The sequence below is a fragment of the Epinephelus moara genome, chromosome 8 (genome assembly GCF_006386435.1).
Source record: "Epinephelus moara isolate mb chromosome 8, YSFRI_EMoa_1.0, whole genome shotgun sequence".
NCBI classification, from domain to species: Eukaryota; Metazoa; Chordata; class Actinopteri; order Perciformes; family Serranidae; genus Epinephelus; species Epinephelus moara.
In genome coordinates, this window is record NC_065513.1 from 40,106,849 (window position 1) to 40,126,703 (window position 19,855).

Consider the following 19,855-nt stretch of genomic DNA (forward strand, 5'->3'; position numbering starts at 1 on the left):
CATGCAAGATGTCAAGGAGAGAGGAGAAAAAAAGTAAAAGAAAACAGTGTAGTGCAATTAACTGCAGCAACTATCAGTGGAACACCCCGCACCTGGCCTTCCGTTTCCCGAAGGATCCCGACAGAGGTGTACATTTTAAAGTGTTTTAATATCAATTTAATATGCCAGTTTTCGTGGGTATATATGTATATACATATATATATATATAGGCCTATATATGGCCTCTTGGACCATTTATATCAGAACTGATTACTGCTTTAGCATTAAAATATATCATATTAAAATAGCTTATATAGTATTATTATTATTATTATTACTGTCCCCTTACTGTACAAACTGTAAATAAATCTTTATTCCTGACTATGTGACGTCGCCATTAATGTGTTTCTAGTTAAAATATTGATATTTTTTATTATTATTATTTATTTATTTTTTTGGTATGGGGTGATTTTGAAGGAGTAATTAAGTTAATCTTCTCATAAGTGGATGTAATATGTAGAGATGCCATCTAGGCCGTTTTTCATCGTTTTGTTTTTTAAAGTCTATATTTTGCTTTACAAAAACGTGAAAAAGCAGCTGTGACCAAGCTATCACGAGGTGAGTAGTATTGTAAGCATAATTAATAGCGATATACTTTAGTTTGTCTGTGTGTTTTTGTATGCAAGCGGGTCTGCTGTGGTCTGCTGACAGTCCAAAATGGCGGCGGTAGGACGAAACCATGGGCAAGTTTGTTGCTATGGGGCGTTCTATTGAGCTTCGCCTCTTGGTATCCATGCTCTTTGGTTATAGTGAAGCTGATTTGTGTACTTGTGTTGAATCAACTTTACAGCACTTCACAGAAACCCCGCCACCCACTTGTGTTTTGGAGGTGTAACTGTTGTGAAGCTGCATATTTTTATTGGGGAATAAAATCTCTGTTTTTACATTTTATTTTGATCACAATCTGTTTTTATAAAAGTGCTTGTGGCATCTCAAATGTGAGATATATATCGTGTCTCGGCAGTCAGCCTGTAAATACCGAGATATGAATTTTGTCCATATCGCCCCGCCCTAGTACCTTATATACAACACGGCAAGGCAGCACAACGGTGCAATATTCCCGCCTTGAACAGACAGTGTGAAGAGGGGCCAAAATGAGTCAAGCTCTGCTGTGTGGAAGTTGACATTTCTAATGTGACAGATGTTTAAACCCACCGCTGAACCTACTCTAGTAACCATATTCCTCGAAAAGCTACCTATGCACGGGACCACATATATACTGCTTACCTTCATATCTACCTGACACGTTTTGATTCGGTCCAGTCTGTGCTTGATTTGTTTTCCTGTGTGTCTCTTCCCAGCCGTGGCAGTCAGAGGAGGAAGGCTCCTGGCTGAGGGAGTACCCCGTCACCCTCATGCAGTTCTTTAGATATCTCTACCACAACGTGCCCGACCTGTCACCCATGTGGCACAGCGCCGAATTCCTCTGCGCACTAGCAGCGACCGTCTTCCCTTTCAACATCAGGCCGTACTCTGAGATGGTAAGGCTGTACATTTATTCTCAAAGCAGTAGAACACTGCTGCTCTTTACTGGTGACAAGAATGAGATAAAGCACTTCACCTTCTTCTGCACAAATCTCTTCTCTCAAGGGCATGAGGGGCTTTTGTTTGAGGAACTGGCTCTGAAATTGGGTTTTTAAAGTGAAAAAATCTCATCACCAGAGCAAGTAATTACAGGTATTGATCAGTAACACCATCAACTGGCTGCAGATATATTGTGATTCTCTCTTATGGGGCAATAAAAACTAACTTACTGCCCCTCTGGAATCTCTGTTAATACCACTGGCACTGTAATCTTGACTGCTGCAGATTCAAGAACAGAGAGTGTAAGACACTGCAGTTTGTCTCAGAGGAAAATGTGTTTTCAGGCAGTTTACTTAATAACATAAGTGCTTGTTAGTAAAAAAAAAAAACAAAAAACAGCAAGAACACTGAGGAAGCAAGGCCGCGCTGCAGGATTGGAAACAAAGACTCAAATTGAAATGTTTGAAACTGCACTATTGATAAATTGTCTCACTCCGTCCGTCCGTCTGCTCCAGGTCACTGATTTGGACGACGAGGCCGGATCTCCCACTGAGGAATTCAAAGCCTTCGCCGGGGACTCGGGTATGAACCGCAGCCAGTCTGAGTACTGCAATGTAGGCTCTAAAACATCACTGACCAACCACCCTGCCAAAAAGTACGTCTTTGACTTCATGAGGGTCCTGATCATGGACAACCTGTGCATGACCCCGGCCAGCAAGCAGACGCCCATCATCGACCTGCTGCTGGAGGTGAGGACATAAAACCAGGGCGAGGAGTGGCGTCTCAGGGAGATCCCTTAAACTTGTTTACCCATTATAACTCTTCATACATAATGGTGTTAAGTATGTGTCCTCTGGTACTAGGCCTCCCCGGAGCGCTCCACTAGAACTCAGCAGAAGGAGTTTCAGTCCAACATCCTGGACGGCGTCATGGAGCATCTTCTGGCTGCTGACGTCCTTCTAGGTGAGAACAAAGTCCCTCATACACAGAGACCCAGCCTGTCTCTGTTTGTTATTCACCTGCCACACCTATAAACTCCAGTAATCCATAGTTTTAGGGTAAACCTTATAAACAAATATTTCCCTGAAGCAGCTCACTGACCTTAAAGTGTCATTACCTGCAGAAGCAGCTGGTAGAGAACCCGCCACTTAATTTAACGGTATTTGGCTCGGAGCTTTTGACAGAAATAGCTGATGATGAGGCAGAAAATGGCGGGGACGAGCAGCATGCTGCAGGACAGCTTGGACCGATTTCTCATTTGGCTCAGTGAGATGCTCTGATGGCTGCATCATGACTCAGCAAATTATAGTCTGAGGCCCGGAGAGCTGCAGCACCTTCAGCTTTACACATGGCTGGGTGTGTTATATTTAGTCTATAGGGGACAGACTGTTGTTGTTGTTTTTTTCAAAAATAAATTATAAGATGACCTCATCTTTAATTTTAAAATTTAAAACCTGAGCTAGTACCATATGTTCCAGCTTGTTTTACAGTACATGATCTATAACATGATGAAAAAAACAAATGCAGCACACATTACTTTAGCACACTATGTTGTTTGTTGTGGGAGGTAATTCCTGTTGCTAATAGATATTTATTATCAAAATACTACACTTACAAATCTATGGAGGGCTGTTTTTACCAGTGTGATGAAAAGAAAAAGATCCTGTAAGTCATTGTAATGTAAAACTTTTTCAAAATAATGAATTAGTAGTGAGTGAGTCAGTAATGAGACTTTCTACTAAGTCAATATTGAGGACCCCTTAAAAATGAGATGCCACATCTCTAGGGGCAATCCTTAAATTTAAATTATTTTAAGATACTAAGTCATTATTTAAAGTACGTTTCCTTTTACTTTGAGATATTAGGACACTATTTAGAAATACTAAGTCATTATTTTGAGTGTGTTTCTCCTCATTTTGAGGTATTTAGTCATTTTGAGATACTTATTCATTGTTGGGAGATATTAAATCATTATTTTAAGTATGTTTCTCATTATGTTGAGATACTTAGTCATTATTTTGATAAAGTTTCTTACTAATTTTAGATTCTAAAGTCATTATTTGGAGAAATTAAGTCATTGTTTTAAGATACTAAGTCATTATTTGGAGAAACTGAGTCATTCATAGGAGAAACTAAGGCACTATTTAGAGACCTTAAGTCATTTTTTGGAGAAATTAAGTCATTACTTGGAGAAACTGTAATTATTTTGAGAAGGCTTCTCATTAATTCGAGAACCTAAGTCATTAATTCAAGAAACATAGTCAGTATTTAGAGACACTAAGTCATTAGTCATTAATTGGAGATTCTAAGTCATTATTTTGAAAAATGTTTTATAAATTTGAGATATTAAGTCATTATTTGGAGGTATTAAGTCATTTTGAGAAACTTTGGGAATGCTTCTCATTATTTAGAGATACCAAAACAAAATTTTTTGAGTAACTTGATTATTATTTTGAGAAACTAAGTCTTTTTTATTTTTATTTATTTTTTATTTTTTTTATTTTCTCACTATAATGACTTACAGGATCTTTTTTTTTCTTGTTTCAGTGGTGGACATGGGCTTTAATAATAATCAGTCTGTAAAACCAGTGTAAATAATTGTTGAATTGTTGAAACACTCTTGTCTGTAATATGATTCTACTATAAGATGAAAGATCCCTCAGTATCATATTCATGATAAATGCACCTAAGGAGACTGTGTAAACAGCAGCTGATGGCCTCTCCTCCTGCTCCTCTCCCTTCAGGTGAAGACGCCTCTCTGCCTCTCAGCAGTGGAGGCAGTTATCAGATTCTGGTCAACAACGTCTTCTACTTCACCCAGCGGGTGGTGGACAAGCTGTGGCAGGGCATGTTCAACAAGGACTCCAAGCTGGTGGTGGACTTCATCGTGCAGCTCATAGGACAGGTACGAACTAGACTGACTTCAAAAACTCCAGAAGTTGTAGAAACAGTTTATTTGTATCAAAGTATTTATCAGATGACATCTTGAAACAATGCTGCGGTGTGTTCAGGCAGCTTGATGAAAGATGTTTCCTGCTGCTTGTAATTACCGCCTTTGTTTGCTCAAGTTATGAAGCTCAGAAAAACAAATTAAAGTCAGTGTTAGCTAGATAGCTATCACAGAGTGCAAGCTGTGAATGCAGTCTTGAATCAGATTGATGGTCACGCTGTGCTCAAAGGGAAACTGTTCTGATTTATAAAGGAAACTCAGAAACTTGGTTTGACTGATTAACAAGTAACTTTATGTCCTCTGAAAACTTGCTGACCTCCGGTGGTTTAACTTCAACGTGCTGCAGTGGCATACACCAGTTGCGCACTTCTGACCACACACAACTTACGTTTCCTACTTGGAATATTAAGTTGAAGGGCTGCTTCTTTTTTTCTTACTGAAATCATATAAGAATTTCCTGCGTCTCTCCGACACAATTCACAGTTTCCCCTCCTGAACCTGCAGAATGTTGCTGCAGGCACAAAGAAGCCAGACTACATTCACAGCAGCAGTGATGTTTGGCCGTGTGCCAGAGTTAAATTATAGACAAATTTATCACACCCAGCAAAATGCAGACAGCGTCTATGCGCTGCCTGCACTGGATGGAGAAATATAACAGTCCTTCTGTGAGTCTCTTCCTCTTAATGTAACCCGTGAACACACTCAGGATTAAATTAGATAAGCAGCATCCAACTGACTGCAGGACTCACTCGCTCAGTTTAGCCTGTGAAGGCACAAACATTAGATACAGCTGTTAGTCCATTTACAGGCCTGACTGACTGACAGGTGTGTATTTGTTTGTGTGTCTATATGTTGTAAGTCTGTAGTTGGATGCATGTGAGTTTTTCTAAATATTTAATATATGTAAGATTATGATTGAGTCCATTTTTTCAGGATATATAAAATATAAGGAAAAATATCTAAACCACGGGTGCAGAGACTTTTTCCAATTAAAGTCACGTGTGTGGACTTTGTTTCCTACTTTGTCTCCGGTGCCTTCTGCACACACGACTGTGCGAGTGAGGAGATTAGGAGATTACGCTCTGAAATTAATTTTTCAAACCATAATGCACCTTTTGTGTCTTGGAAATTTCCCGCTGTGATTAGTGAGTCAGATGGCCGTGCACTTCACGCTGAGGCGTACAGCGGGAATTAGACCATATTTACTTTTCATTTCATTCAGCTGACTTGAAATATAAGTACCTGGTCCACACAGTATGTGCATGCTGATATGTACAACCCCGAGCCTATTCAGGAACTAAGTGAGGTTTTAGAAGAACAGGTTGTGCTGTTTTATTCATTTTTTTGCCCTTGAAGCTGTACATCAGTCGTGTCTTTTCATCCTGCTTTTTTGTAGGCAGACGAGCAGGCAGCAGAGTCGATGCACTTTTCTGTGTAACGTCCAACAGTTCAGAAGATGCGGAGAGGGAGAAGAACTCTATTTTAGAGGTTGTAGGCAGTTTGAAGAGGTGTGTTTTGAGGGCTTTCTTGAAAGTGGAGACTATGGGGGAGTCTCTGATGTCTTTAGGGAGTGAGTTCCAGAGGTGATGATGAGGAGTTTGAAGTGGATACGCAGGGGGATGGGGAGCCAGTGGAGGTTATGAAGGACGGGGGTGATGTGGTCATGGGTGCGAGAGTGTTTGAGAAGACGAGCAGCTGAATTCTGGATATTGTAGTTTCTTGAGAGTTTTGGATTATGAACAGTAGAGGAGACTGTTGCAGTAGTCCAGTCTGGAAGTGATGAATATGTGAGTGAAAGTCTGCACAGCTGAAAAGGAGAGGGATGGACGGAGGCGGGGAGTGTTTCTGAGATGGAAGAAGGCTGTTTTGGTGATGTGTTTGATGTGTTGGTCAAAGGAGAGGGGTGGTTCAGAGATGACGGATAAGGTTACGGACGTGGGGGGAGGTGAGAACAGTGGAGCCATCGATGGAGAGGGAGAAGTTACGGGTGGATTTGATGAGAAATTTGGGGCAGATGAGGATGACTTCTGATTTGTCACTGTTAAGTTTGAGGAAGTTGGTTTGAAGCCAGGATTTTGTTTCAGTGATGTAGTTGGTGAGGGAAGAGTGAGCGGTCGATGTGCTTTGGTAGAGATGTGCTGAACGTCATGAAACTGAAGGTGGAGACTATACAGGATGTACAGGATGAAGAGGAGGGCGCCAAGAATTGAACCTTGGGGAACACCTTGATGGGAGCAGAGGGGACTTTACAGTTGTTTATGCTGATGAACTGTTATCTGTCAGAGAGGTAGGATTTGAGCCTGAGTGTAGTGCTGGTGATGTTGAGAGCGGTTTCAAGGCGGGAGAGAAGGATGGAGTGGAAGAAGTCGAAGTAGTAGAACACTGACCCTTAACACAACTATACAAGTCGCAGTTTTATTTCAGCATTTGCTTCCTCAACTTTCTGAACATTAATTTTCGTCTTGTTGGAAAGAAGCTTGTTCTATTTTTATGAATATGTTTCCGCTTGAAGTCCTTGAGCAATTCTCGGCTCAGACAAAGACACAACAACACTTGAATAACAAAGCTGCATTCACAGCCCTCTATCCACTTAACCCAGTTCAGCTCTGGTTGCTCAAACAAATCGTCTTTCTGCTGAAATATTTCCACAGCAGCTTTATCCATATCCAGAGTACAGCAACACAGCTGAGTCTCTTTTCCCCTCTAACCTCCGCCACCTGTTTGTTTTCCTCCTTCTCCTCCAGTCTAAGAGACGTTCCCAGGGTCTTTCCCTCGACACCATCTACCACTGTCTGAACCGGACCGTGCTCTACCAGCTCTGTCGACCTCACAAGACGGTAGCTCAGCAGGTGGCCCTGCTGGACGCCCTGCGGGTCCTGACTGTCAACCGCAACCTGGTGCTCGGGCCAGGCAACCACGACCAGGACTTTGTGGCCTGCCTGGCTCACTGCTTCATCTGTCTGCACAGCGGAAGGTAAGCTGGTATAAAATTTATCTCAGGAGGAGGGTTTTCTTTCATGGTCTTGTGTCTCATTTCCTTGTTAGTATTTATCATAATTAATCAACCTCACCGTGTTATTTTTAATTCAAGTTTTAGTTGACTAAATGACTGGTTGTCTTGGTCTAACCTTAGTCAAAGAAAACATTAACTATTGGGGTTTTAGTCAATGAAAACTGTTGATATTTTAGTCTTTTTAAATATCAGATTATACTGAACATTTCAATCAGTCCAGTCAGCCAAAATGGGTGCTACCTTTTTTTTTCATACTTCATACCTTCCTGGCATTTCACCGGGGCATACAGTATATGACAGGATTTGTTTGTGGTGCCCGTAGCACCACCCTCACCAGAGTGTCGAGTTCACAATGTTCCACGAGCTCTCTTAGCTTTTTCAGTGTTATACATAAACACAATGTCAATGAAGTAAAAATTCTTACACCTGTTTTCCTTACTGAACAGAGAATTACAGCCGTACACCTTCTGAATTTAAGATTCTATTTGTCACCAAACTAAGGCGCCATGTCCACCAAAGCGTTTTGTCCCTGCTCAAAACACCAGGTGCTCCTCAGGAAAAGCTCAGCTGGAAGCGTTTGAGAGCACTTTGGAGGTGCAGTGTTTTTCAGTTGAGGCGCTTTGGTTGTGTCAGGTTGCGACAATACGAAGTGTCCGCAGAAGTGAACATGTTGGCACAAGGTAGAGTACTTGCTCTGGATGAGAGGAGGGCTGTTTAAAAATAGCAATTTTGTGCATTTAGTCCTTCTCAGGCAAGCTCAGGGGTTTAGTGTTGCTGTAGCCCACAGGAACGACGCTCTGTGATGCTTTTTCTTTTCTCCAGATAAGGAGAAGAATATATGCAGATCTCATAATCCGGTCGAAATCAATGCACATATTTTAAACACTTGAGGATCCACTCATTACTAAAAGTGTCTGTCATCCAAGAGGGATAATAAAAACTAATAAAAACATACTGGACTGCTTGGAGGAAACAGGGCTGTTGTCCACGTCACACCAGAGAGAGCTGTTAAGCCTGGCTTCATTAAAAAGACATCTTGGCAGCTTAATGTGTCTCATCAAGGTATCGTAGCTCGATCAGTATTTACGTCAGCAGTCGTTTAGCGTTGCAACATGAAGCAGGAAATGAGCAACATGACATTTAAAGCTCTTAATAAAAATCTGTCCATGTGTCATATTTGGTTACATGTGAAGTGTGATTCATGTCAGAGTCAGCACAGGGTTTCTGTGCATGTTGTCTCAGCATGGAACATGAGAACAATGAAGGATGTGTAAACATGTTTCTAAAGAAGGCACAAATAACCAAAAATATTCTCCGGATAAATCCTCTAAGACTGAAAGAGACTGAATGAAACACAGAGTTGATGATCTTGTTAGCTCACAGCTACTTAAATTATAATTTAGTCTGACATTTGTATTAAGCAGTTCTTTGGCTCCATCTGTTTGGTTTAACTCTGTGAGATTATTTCTGAGCAGCTCTGCCTCTGAGGAATGTTTGTGAATCCAAACCACCGCTTCACCGCAGAGTCTCACACCTTTGTTGTTTATTTTCTGTGACTCAGACTGTGCTGTGTTCACTTACACGCCGCTGGAGTGAAATTGTGGCAGGTCTTTTTCTCTGTGTCCTGCCAGAAGTACTGATAGTTTCCAAAAAGTGCAGCAGGTGGGAGGGACTGAGTTTCCTCCCATGCTGGGGACACAATATGCTGTAACATGACACACTGTACGACTGCAGAGAGGCCAAACAACCTAATCTCCCTGTGACGCCCCCCTCAGGTCTGTACGTGGCAGGTCGGCACTAAGTCGCTGTGTGTGTTTGTCTCCGCAGTAGCGTGGAGGGCTTCGGTCTGGAGGCGGAGGCCAGGATGACAACCTGGCATGTCATGATACCCACGGAGAACGAGGCTGACGCTACGCACAGCCATGACGTCAGCGAGGGTGAGACACTGTTGTGTGTGTGTGTGTGTGTGTGTGTGCTTGTGTGTTGCTGCCTGGGCCCTGCTGACTGACTGCATGTGTGGTGTTAGGATTTTCTTTTAAAGTGTCTAAAAATATCCTCTGGTGAGAAAGAATTTTTATTTTTCCTTCACAGTTTTGTTTATTGAAAGTTTCAGAGCATAAATTCATGTATCAGTAGTTCAGAGTCTAAGTTTCAGTGCCCATTTCAGACATGTAAATGTACATAGGTAAACACCTTTACACATAAAGAAACAGACAGATGGTAATAGTGATAATAAAGATTAAATAAAAAAGACTTCATAAACAAAAATAGAAATAATAATGAATATTAAAATTGCAAAAAATAAAAAATAAATATGAATGAAAATTAAGTAAAATAAAGAGATGGTAATAAAGATAATGGATATTAATTTAAAAAGACTTAAAAATAAAATGAACAATAAATAAATAAAAACGGAAAATGAATGAATTAAGATAAAAATGAAAGAAAATGGGAGATGGTTATTCTAAAAATAAGACTTAAAAATTAAAATAAAAACAATACAAAAATAAATAAATAGAAATAAAATTAATAAATAAAGAAGAAAATGAAATAAAATAGAAAACGGTAATCATGATAAAAAAATATTAATTAAAGGAAATAAAAATGAAAATAATAAAAGATAAATAAATGATAGAAATAGAAATTAGTTATGATAAAATTAAAAAAAAATAAAAATCGTAATAGTGATAAAAAAAATAAAATGTAAAATTAAAGAAAGAAAAAGGTTTTAATTGAAAAAAAAAGACATAAATAAAAAGTAAAATGAAAATACAATTAATATTAAAAAAAAGAAATAAGTAAATAAGGGATGAAAGAAAATTAAAATACCATCCTTTTTTTTTTTTTTTTTAAGCAAAGGTATAGTTGTTAAATGTGTACCCTGAGTTAACTTTTCCTAAAACAACAACAAAATAAAGAAAAATTAGAAATATCTCTTTATATATATAAATTTAAGCTGGTACAACCTTGTACTCAATTTTTATGGACTACTTTTCATTTATTTTCAATTTTACTTGAATCCAATTTGACAGTAGGGGATATTTTGTGTGAAACTGTGACAAACTCAGACTCTACCATCATGTAATTGTTGCAGGGGTTTAACACATATTTAAAATAATGTATTTTAGCATGTTTTGGTGCACATATGTAGGTATGTGTGTATGTTATTCTTCAGTGCTCGTGCTAGAACACGTGTTTGTGGTTTGTTAGCATGAAGACTTGAGGTGTTTCACAAACTGTATTGTAAAGGTGTCCAACAGATGTGCCACAAATAATTACAAGATTGAATTTGACATTTTGTTTGTTTATACCAGACTAATAATTAATTAAATGAGCACTGCACTGTGATGTCATTACAGCACTAAGGATGATTGTTGTCCTCTGTCTGCAGGGCGGCAGCTGCTGCTGAAGGCAGTGAACCGGGTGTGGACGGAGCTGATGCACAGCAAGCGTCAGATGCTGGAGGACATATTCAAAGTGTCTCTGCCCTGCAACGACAGAGGCCACGTGGACATCGCCACGGCCCGACCCGCCTTGGAGGAGCCGGCACTGAAGAGCTGGCAGAACCACCTAGGTGAGGGACACTCACACACACACACACACACACAGACTCGTGTCCTGAGCCGTGTCTGTGTTGGATTTGTGGTGTCCTGTTTTTCCAAGGAGTGATTGTTTGAGGCTGATCCAGATTTACATAACCAGATCAAGTGTTTGGGAGCTCCTCTTGTTGTTTTGCAAATGAAACAGTGAAGCCCTGCCAATAAGGCCCATTACTGCTGATCTGCGCTCTCTCCTGCTGGTTCTCTCCCTCCTTCTCTTGCTTACTTCATCACTGTTGTACTTTTGCTAATGTAAGCAGAGCGCTGAATTACTACAAGCCTCCAGCCAAAGTTTAGACTCAGTCTGCTGAGCCAGACACTTTGGCAGGTGACCAGATATTGTTAGAGGTACATTTGTAAAACCTGGTAATGAAGTAATGGAAGAGTTTCCTGTATCTGAGGGACTTTTTCCTTTTTGGCAGTTCCAGTTTATCTTCATTGTTTTGTGCTGACGACATAAATCTAGTGTTCTTTTGTCATCTTTTACCCAGATATTCAGAAATACATTTGCTTTGTTTAGTAGTTTTCACCACAAAAGCAATGTCAAGCAAAAAAATGATGATATATATTTGTTTTGTCAGCGTCGTATCTCTGCTTCATCTTCCTTCAGAGTGATCATGACTATCCAAATGGCTTAGTGGTTAAAACAACTAAATAAATTCACTCATGTGACTGTTTGTTTTTCTGTCTCTGCTCTTCAGTCCATGAGAAGAAGTGCATCAGTCGTGGTGAGGCAGTGGCACCAGCGACCCAGTCCAAACTGTCCAGAGTTAGCAGCGGCTTCGGCCTCTCCAAGCTGACAGGCGTCCGCCGCAACAAGAAGGAGAACAGCCTGAATAAGAACAGCCTGTCTGCTCAGGTACACACCAACACAGCTCACACTCACTGCACAGCTGCAGCAGATGAACTCCATATATTAAGTATGTGTAAAGGCCTTCACACACCTGGGGAGTTTTTTGTTTCTTTTTTGATCAGTTCACACATCAGTAAATGCTTTCAAACTTTTTTTTGTCATCAGTACTTTCACACAGAAGGCGAATAACGGCATTAAGTCAAGTCAATCAGTTAATATAGCACAGTTTAAAAACAACCACCATCTGACCAGAGTGCTTTGCACAGTCAAAAGAAGTACAGATAAATACACCAAGGCAGTGACAAAACACGTATGTTGTATATTTAAAACACATAAAAAGCCAGAGAAAATAAGTGAGTTTTTAACTTGGACTGAAAGCATTTGAAAGTGGGCGCTGATCGAACATGTTGAGGGAGGCAGTTCCACAATTTGTGGCGGGTCACAGAGAAATCACTGTCATCTTTACGCCTTGAACATCTGTCTGGGATAGAAAGCAGCAGCCAGTCAGATGACCTTAGTGTTATAGGAGGACACTAGGGATACAAAAGGTCTCTGAGATATGCTGTAGCTAGCCTGTTCAAAGCTTTAAAAAGTAAAATCTTGTAGTCAGGTCCTAACTTCACTGGTAACCAGTATAAAGACGTTAAAAACGGAGTAACATTGCACAGTATTTTAGATTTTGTTAGCTGACACGCGGCCACGTTTTGCACCAGCTGAAGGACTTAGAGTTGCACTCCTTGTTCCCTCTTGTCCGTTTCAAGACACTGTTGCACAGTGTTACACTGCCCCCTTTTATTGTGTTTTTATGGTTCCTTTCAAGTATATATTAATGTACATTTTGGCGTTTCATTGTAGTAATCTTATTTTGTGTTTTATATTGCTTGTTTTAGAGGTGTACATTTTTATTCTGTGTTTTTGTTCCATGTTGTCTGTCTGTAACTTATGTTGCTGCCTGTTTTTTGGGGGGGGTTTTCTGGTTAAATAAAGGATAAATAAATGAATTAAAGGCATGACACAGTAGTCTGACTAAGAAATACAGTGCTTAACAACAATCCAGGTGTAAAGAAATAATAGCGTGGATTATTGTCTCAAAGTCTCTAAAAGAAAACGTGCTGGACCTTGCTTAAAACTTTAAGATGGTAAAAAGACTTAAGACTTAACAACAGCATTCACTTGTTTATCAAGTTTATGATCGGGGTCGAATAAAATGCCAGTATTCTTAGCCTAGGAACTGATTTAACCGGAGAGTGGTCCAAGGTTGCAAGCTAGGTTTTTAGGGACATCTGGAGATCCAAAATTTAAAATTCCCATCTTACTCTCATTAAGTTTTAAGAGTTACTAGACATCCAATCAACCAGTCACATTGCATCTACACTCATGAGGATTATAAAAGGACAACACTGAGGCTGAGAAAGTCCGAACCAAGACGGCAAACTTTATTCTCTCTTTTCAGCCTTGACAAAAGCAGCACATACCAGATACACTCCTGTTCTTACCCTTCAAAATAAAAGCCTTAGACATATACTCTGTAAAAGGGGGGACTCAAATTTACTTAGAGTGTTTAAGGAAACAATAAAAATGCTTACAGTAGCTCAGGCTATACAACAGCTTACCTCAGACAGACCTCACTTCTCGTAGTTGTAGATAGTTGATTATAGATGGTTTTGATGCGAAAGATTCACAGAGAGTATTTCATATTGTTGTGTTGTTTATTCATCAGGCCCCTGGTGTGTAAAGGCCTTTATTCAGCCCTGTTAAGATATTGTTTCTCTCACCAACAGGAGACGTTCCAGTGGATGTTCACGCACATCGCTGTTGTTCGAGACCTGGTGGCCATGCAGTACAAAGAATATCAGGAGGTACTTGCATCATTACTCAATGGAGAGAATTAAGCGGAAGTAACTCCCTCTAATTGTTCCAAACACAGTGGGTGCACAAAGAATTCAAGCTGTTTTATTGCAGATGATTTATTACAGCACACTCACTCTGTCAAACCAGCTGCAGGACAAACCAGCAGACTGTAACAGTGCAGTTCTGATGTTACTGCAGGACAGTGGACCAAATACACACACAGCGCAGACACATTTTCACAGACTGGTGTAGCAGTTGTGACAGCATGGATAATTTATGGCAACAGTGTTTAAAGTGACTCACCACTCACACCTCATCTGTGCCTCCATCTCTCAGCGACAGCAGAACGCCCTCAAGTACGTGACAGAGGAGTGGGCGTCCATCGAATACGAGCTGCTGCGTGAACGGGGCCTCTGGGGCCCGCCCATCGGCTCCCACCTGGACAAGTTTGTGCTGGAGATGACGGAGGGGCCTTGCAGGATGAGGAAGAAGATGGTCCGCAATGACATGTTCTATATCCACTACCCATACATCCCTGAGATGGAGCCAAACACCAACTCAGCGCAGGTATTCAGCTTTAAGCTTTAAGATATTCCCATGATCCCCTGCAGCAGTTTCAGCAAACATGAAGGGACTCATAGAGAATATTTCTTTCAGAATAGGGGGAAAGTATAGTGTTTGAAAGGCAGCTGGCCATAGAGTTCTTGGCCCTAAAAAGATCAGGCCTGACCCTACAGGAACTCACACAGTTTCTGTCCAACCCTGACCCGAGCATGACCAAAGGCAGCAGTTTTGGGCCAGTGCGCAATTAAATTTTTATTTATATCACAACACAAGTTTAAAAGCTAAAGGCTGACATGTTTCCTCGCACCACTTCTTCTCTTCCTTCTGTTATTTCAATAGTCTGTTGTCTTGTGTACGACACGTTCAGCAGAGCAGGCTGCACCCCTCTGTGCATTATGTGCAGTCAATGGCGATGTGGGGCGCAGACCGATGATGATGACCTCTCTTTGCTGCATGTTACACATATCAGCCCCACTACTGGGAAGGCAGAAGGAAACACTGCCGGCTCGTTTTCCGTCCCTCTCTCACCCACACTCTGTCTCTCTTCCCCGATTCTCTATTATATTACTCCATTGCTCCTCTCTCAGTCGCCCTCACTCATTCTCTGTCTTTCCCTCTTGAATCAGTCCATTAAAACTGCTGATATTCATGCACGAAAACTGCCAGTTTTCATTAGAAAAAACTTGAGGGCTAAATGCGGGAGAACCCAATGGGATTGAAACCCAGGAGAATGATGAGAAATTACAGCCTGGCCTGAACTCGGCAGGTTGGGTGAAGCCCAGTCAGGCTTGGGCAGAGAATCAGAGCTCTAGCTAGCAGCTCATAAGAGCTATACGGAGTTTCTTGAAGATTTTTCACCTCTCATCTTCAGTTGTAGCAGACTGGTGTGGAGTCACAGGCTTTAAACTCTTACAGAGTCGTTGAGGTTACATGTGTCGTTGACCCACCCGGCCATCTTGTGTGTTGTTAGGGTCAGATGGGTCCAGGTGAGAATGGGTGTTAAGTTGTCTGGGAAGGGATCCCAAGACACCTCTTCAAAGAGAGGTGAAATGTCTTCAGGAAACTCAAGCAAGTCCAGTTGCCTACGATACAGCTCTTATGATTACCATGACCTGGATGACTGAGGATCTTCACCGACTAGCTAGCAGCTGTTAGCAGTTACTCAAAGTGTGACGCCCACAGAAAGAGACTTACAGTCTATTTACATTTTATACATTTTGCTGATGCTTTAATCAAGAGTAATTTGCAGTAAGTTGACCACAGTAAAAGCCTACAATCCTTCAGACTAACTTTTCTAGCAACCAGTAAATCCAAGAATAGTGCAAGAATCAAAGTCACGGTGCTTTAACAGTAGAAGTAGCAACATTCAGTATTTGTGTCACTCTACAATAATCATGTTATCAGTTAAGGGGCTTTCACATCATGGACCTGGGCCTGGTTTCAAGGTCGCTTGACCCCAAAGTCCACTTCGTATGATTAGTGCAAACACTGTGGACTGTACCTGGGCACCATATGCCGATCTGTGCCCGAGTCCACTTGGAAATGTGGTCCCAAGTATGGTTAGTGTGTACTGATACAGTTCACATCAGGTTTGAAAAAACAACTGAACTAAAACACCTAAGTGGACTGTATTCACGTAGCAGTTGGCATGTAGAGTTGTAGAGGCGATTCTCAGCGCTGCCAGTCTCCTCCGACATCTGCCTGTGAGTGCAACACGTGCAAATCTCATCCTCTGAACTGCACGGCCATGAGTGATAAAGTAGGGAGGCAGGCGAGAGGGTCATACTTTACATTATCTCCTAAATATAAACCACAGTGAACACAATGTGAAGGTCGACTCATTCTATGGGCCTGGGATCTTGTGATTGGTGCTCTTTTCACACCTGTAGGGCCAACATAATATGAACATAACAACATACATAATATGAAAATGACCTTAGTCTTACAGATGTAATAGCATGCTAAAGAATGATATGTTAAGTAAAGGAAACATTCGCACAAACACCTGTAGTTAGAATACTTCTACTTTGAAAGCACCTTATATAAATTCTGATTATTCTTAAAAATATTTCCTCCATTGTGTCCGTAACTTCGACCAATCCCCCGCAGAGTCGTGAACTCTTAAGAATAGCTCTCCTGAAATAGAGCTGCTCTTGGACGAGCTCGTTGGTGTCATGTGAGGAAGTGACATCAACAGCCGGTGGCTCACTTTTCCTGGCACCGCCAGAGACACATTTAGCTTTGTTTGCTCTACAAATAATCCCTCCTCTCTGTTTGCCAACGGGCGCCTCTCTTCACTCAATGATTTGTTTGGTCGGCATGATACAAAGACGTCGCTCTCGGGCATGTCCTGTTAGGATTGTGTGGATATCAGCCTCCTTTTACATTTTAAGCACTTACCTTTTGATTTTACTCAGAGAAAATTAAAAGAATGTCCAGATTACCAACAACACAAGCAGCCAGACGTGATTCAAGAGAAGTTAGAATCTTAATGCTCTGACAGTGACCCTGGATTGATCACGTAATGCAACCTTGCTCGGTGGATTTGGATGTAACGGTCATGAGTTCATGAGAGTCTTCAGAGCCCTTCTGGGGACGAATATCTGGCTCATGGCCCCTTTAATCGACCTGCTATAATTAAATCCAAAGTCCCCCAGGCTTAATCATAATGCATAATTTAGACATGCTCGGGGAGCAGTCGCAGGCTGTCGGACAAAGTCACACACTTGTGCCTCGCAGCTGAATACTATTACTAGCCATTAGCCTGACTTGGTCATTGAGTATTTCAGCTCAGCAGCTGGGGCTTCCTGCCTTGCTCGAGGTGTCGATGGCAGTAGTTGTAGAAAGCGGTCAAGCGGCATTTCTAGTTTTATATGAACAGTATTTCTGTATACAGTTTTTAAGGGGCTCTTTTAGGAATCATCAAACATATATGTATAAATTCAGGGTCATGGAACCAGATTGCAGATCTCTACTTTACGAATACGTCGACTGACATTTCAACCCCTCATCCTTCTTCTGTTTACATCCTCCAGCCCTCTTGTCCCCCTCTGGTGCCCCTGGTACCCTCAGCCCTGGCTGAGGTCCTTGACCGCGCCCAGGTACCTTCCTGAAGTCCACAGGATAAAAATAACTGAGCTGTTGGTGCCTGGTGTGACTGCATGATAGTAACAAACATGCTTTGAGAGCTGCTGCAGTTCTCTCCATGAGTTGACGGGTTTGATTTGAAGCCTGGTCCTGCTGGTTCAGTCAGCCTGTGTTTTTATATGTCCTCGCAGGGTGAAAAGTATTTGTGGTCAGTTTGATGCCTTGATGACAGATTTAAGGAACAGGAAATTTGTCTGAGCTGTTTTTGATGTGTTTGGTTGTGTGTGCGTTTGCATGTGGACATGTATTCGTCTAGCTGACCCAGTACTTCCATTTTGCTGTGACTTTGAGGTTGTATCCCGTTGAGGTCGACTGTTAGTGGATTTTTTAAATTAATCAGCCGTTACCAACCTCCATCCCCTGGGGAAAACAATTTACAACGTCGGAAATTAACAATCTTTATTAGAAAACTGGATAACTGTTGAACTAAACATCCAAGTCAAAGTAATAAATACCTCGATAATAAATAAATATGGATCACTGAATATAAAACCAGTGGAGGCTGCGGAGCCATGAGTCACTATCGGAGTCAAGTTCGGCTGATAACAATACTTGGACAACCTCTAGTATCCCATCAAAATACATAGAGTATGACTGCCTGGAAGAAGACCATCCTGGCTACTGTCCCACAGAAAATGAATTTCTATATGTGCACCACGTTATGGGTGTTACAGATGAGGCTGGTGATAACTGCAGATAATTTCAGAACCAACCTGATGCTGGTTTGACATAGCTCGCATTATAAGAGTGAACGTCTTTGTAATTAAACTAACTATGAGTGACATTTTGTAACGTCTTCTGCATGTAAGTGTTAAAATATCATCCCAGATCCCTGTACTTTGAAGTCAGTAAAAGTCCCAACTAAATATGATAAGGTGACTTTAAAGGCCCTGGTTCTGATGTTCATGCACTGCATCCTGAAAATGTTTGCGTGGGTTTCTATGCAGCAGTATTGATGACAGAACTCTCCCTTTATGCTCTTATTTTCACTTAAACTTAAGTCGACTTTCTTAACCCAAAGGTGTTTTCCTTGTAGTGATGGAGTCCGTTGTTTGACAAACACTTTTCTTTTTCACCCCCCTCCAGAAGCCTCTCCGTTACCGGCGAGCCATCAGCTACGACAGTAAGGAGTACTACGTCCGCTTGCTGTCTGGAAACCCCGGCATGTACCAGCACTCTGTGGAGCACACCACTGAAGGAGAGACCACACAGCATGAGCCCGAGCACGGAGAGGACACCATCGCAAGAGTCAAAGGTACAGAGACGATACTAGGGAATACTTTGTTGTAACTTGAAAAGGTTCTTAGCAGGTTTTTTTGCTCTAAGCTCTTCCTTTCGGAGTGTTGCTTCATCTCTAACATGATGCTGTTACCGTGCCCTCCAGGCCTGGTGAAGGCTCCTCTGAAGAGGTCTCGGTCCACAGCGGACGGGGCAGACGAGGACAGTCAGGAGCAGCTTCAGGAGCAGCTGTTGGAGTCAGGAGGCCCCGAGGAGGAGCAGAGGACCGACAATACGTCTCTGCTGCGCCTCCTGGAGGAGGGAGAGAAGGTCAGGAAGGGACACTCAGACATAATTAAATCACGTTGTTTACTACTCCAATTTCATCACTGCTGGAGGCTAAAATCAGTGTCCAGTGTTTCACACAGAGCCTTTTAAAAATGAATTTATATTGTGTGGTGGAGAAAATGTAATTAGTTAATCTGTGCTGAAACATATCAGTGATATAACCTTATTTTCTGCACCTGCTATTCTTTTATATTTTCTAAGTATTAGGGATTTATGTATTAATTAAATTAGAGCTGAGTTTATTTTCATTGCAGCATACAAGTACAGATTTTGTATCTGTCTTTTTTTTTTGGCATAGCACTACCTTTCTTAAAGTCCATCTCCACTCAAAAAAATTAATTTATCTGATGTTTATTACCCGTTAAATATTTGATCTTGACTATACTGACTTGTATCTGTGGAAAGTTTGTCACTGGAAAGGTGTTTTCACACTCCTCTACTTAAAGGACAACTTCGGTATTTTTCAACCTGGGCCCTATTTCCCCATGTGTATGTGTGCATATGATTCATAGGTACATCTCGTACTAAAATTGGTTCAGTATTGAGGGAGATGGATGCAGCCGGGAGCCGCGAAACAAGCTAAAACGGTAACGGGGGCAAATGCGTCCCGTATGCATCCCAATTGGATGTCTTCTTTTCTTCAGCTGGCAGTAGTCATCTTGGGAGAAGTGAGCACTGCAGACCCGATGGTCTGCAAGGCGCAGTGTCTGGACAGGAGTGTTAGCATCCATTTGTAGCACAACTAGCCA

At 41.4% G+C, this 19,855-nt stretch overlaps 1 protein-coding gene and 1 long non-coding RNA gene across 2 annotated transcripts in view; one reads left to right on the top strand and one right to left on the bottom strand.

Moving 5' to 3' along the window:
- Positions 1-19,855, top strand: part of wdfy3 (WD repeat and FYVE domain containing 3) — a 144,392-nt gene that overhangs the window by 105,292 nt on the left and 19,245 nt on the right. The window contains exons 34-45 of the mRNA XM_050051244.1: positions 1,341-1,520; positions 2,079-2,312; positions 2,427-2,526; positions 4,308-4,468; positions 7,258-7,487; positions 9,354-9,463; positions 10,918-11,100; positions 11,827-11,984; positions 13,760-13,837; positions 14,166-14,396; positions 18,627-18,795; positions 18,925-19,088. Coding sequence (XP_049907201.1) covers positions 1,341-1,520; positions 2,079-2,312; positions 2,427-2,526; positions 4,308-4,468; positions 7,258-7,487; positions 9,354-9,463; positions 10,918-11,100; positions 11,827-11,984; positions 13,760-13,837; positions 14,166-14,396; positions 18,627-18,795; positions 18,925-19,088 — 1,998 coding nt within the window. The remainder of the gene's footprint in view (positions 1-1,340; positions 1,521-2,078; positions 2,313-2,426; positions 2,527-4,307; positions 4,469-7,257; positions 7,488-9,353; positions 9,464-10,917; positions 11,101-11,826; positions 11,985-13,759; positions 13,838-14,165; positions 14,397-18,626; positions 18,796-18,924; positions 19,089-19,855) is intronic.
- Positions 1-19,855, bottom strand: part of LOC126394435 (uncharacterized) — a 310,194-nt gene that overhangs the window by 82,473 nt on the left and 207,866 nt on the right. The gene's annotated exons all lie outside the window — the stretch shown is intronic.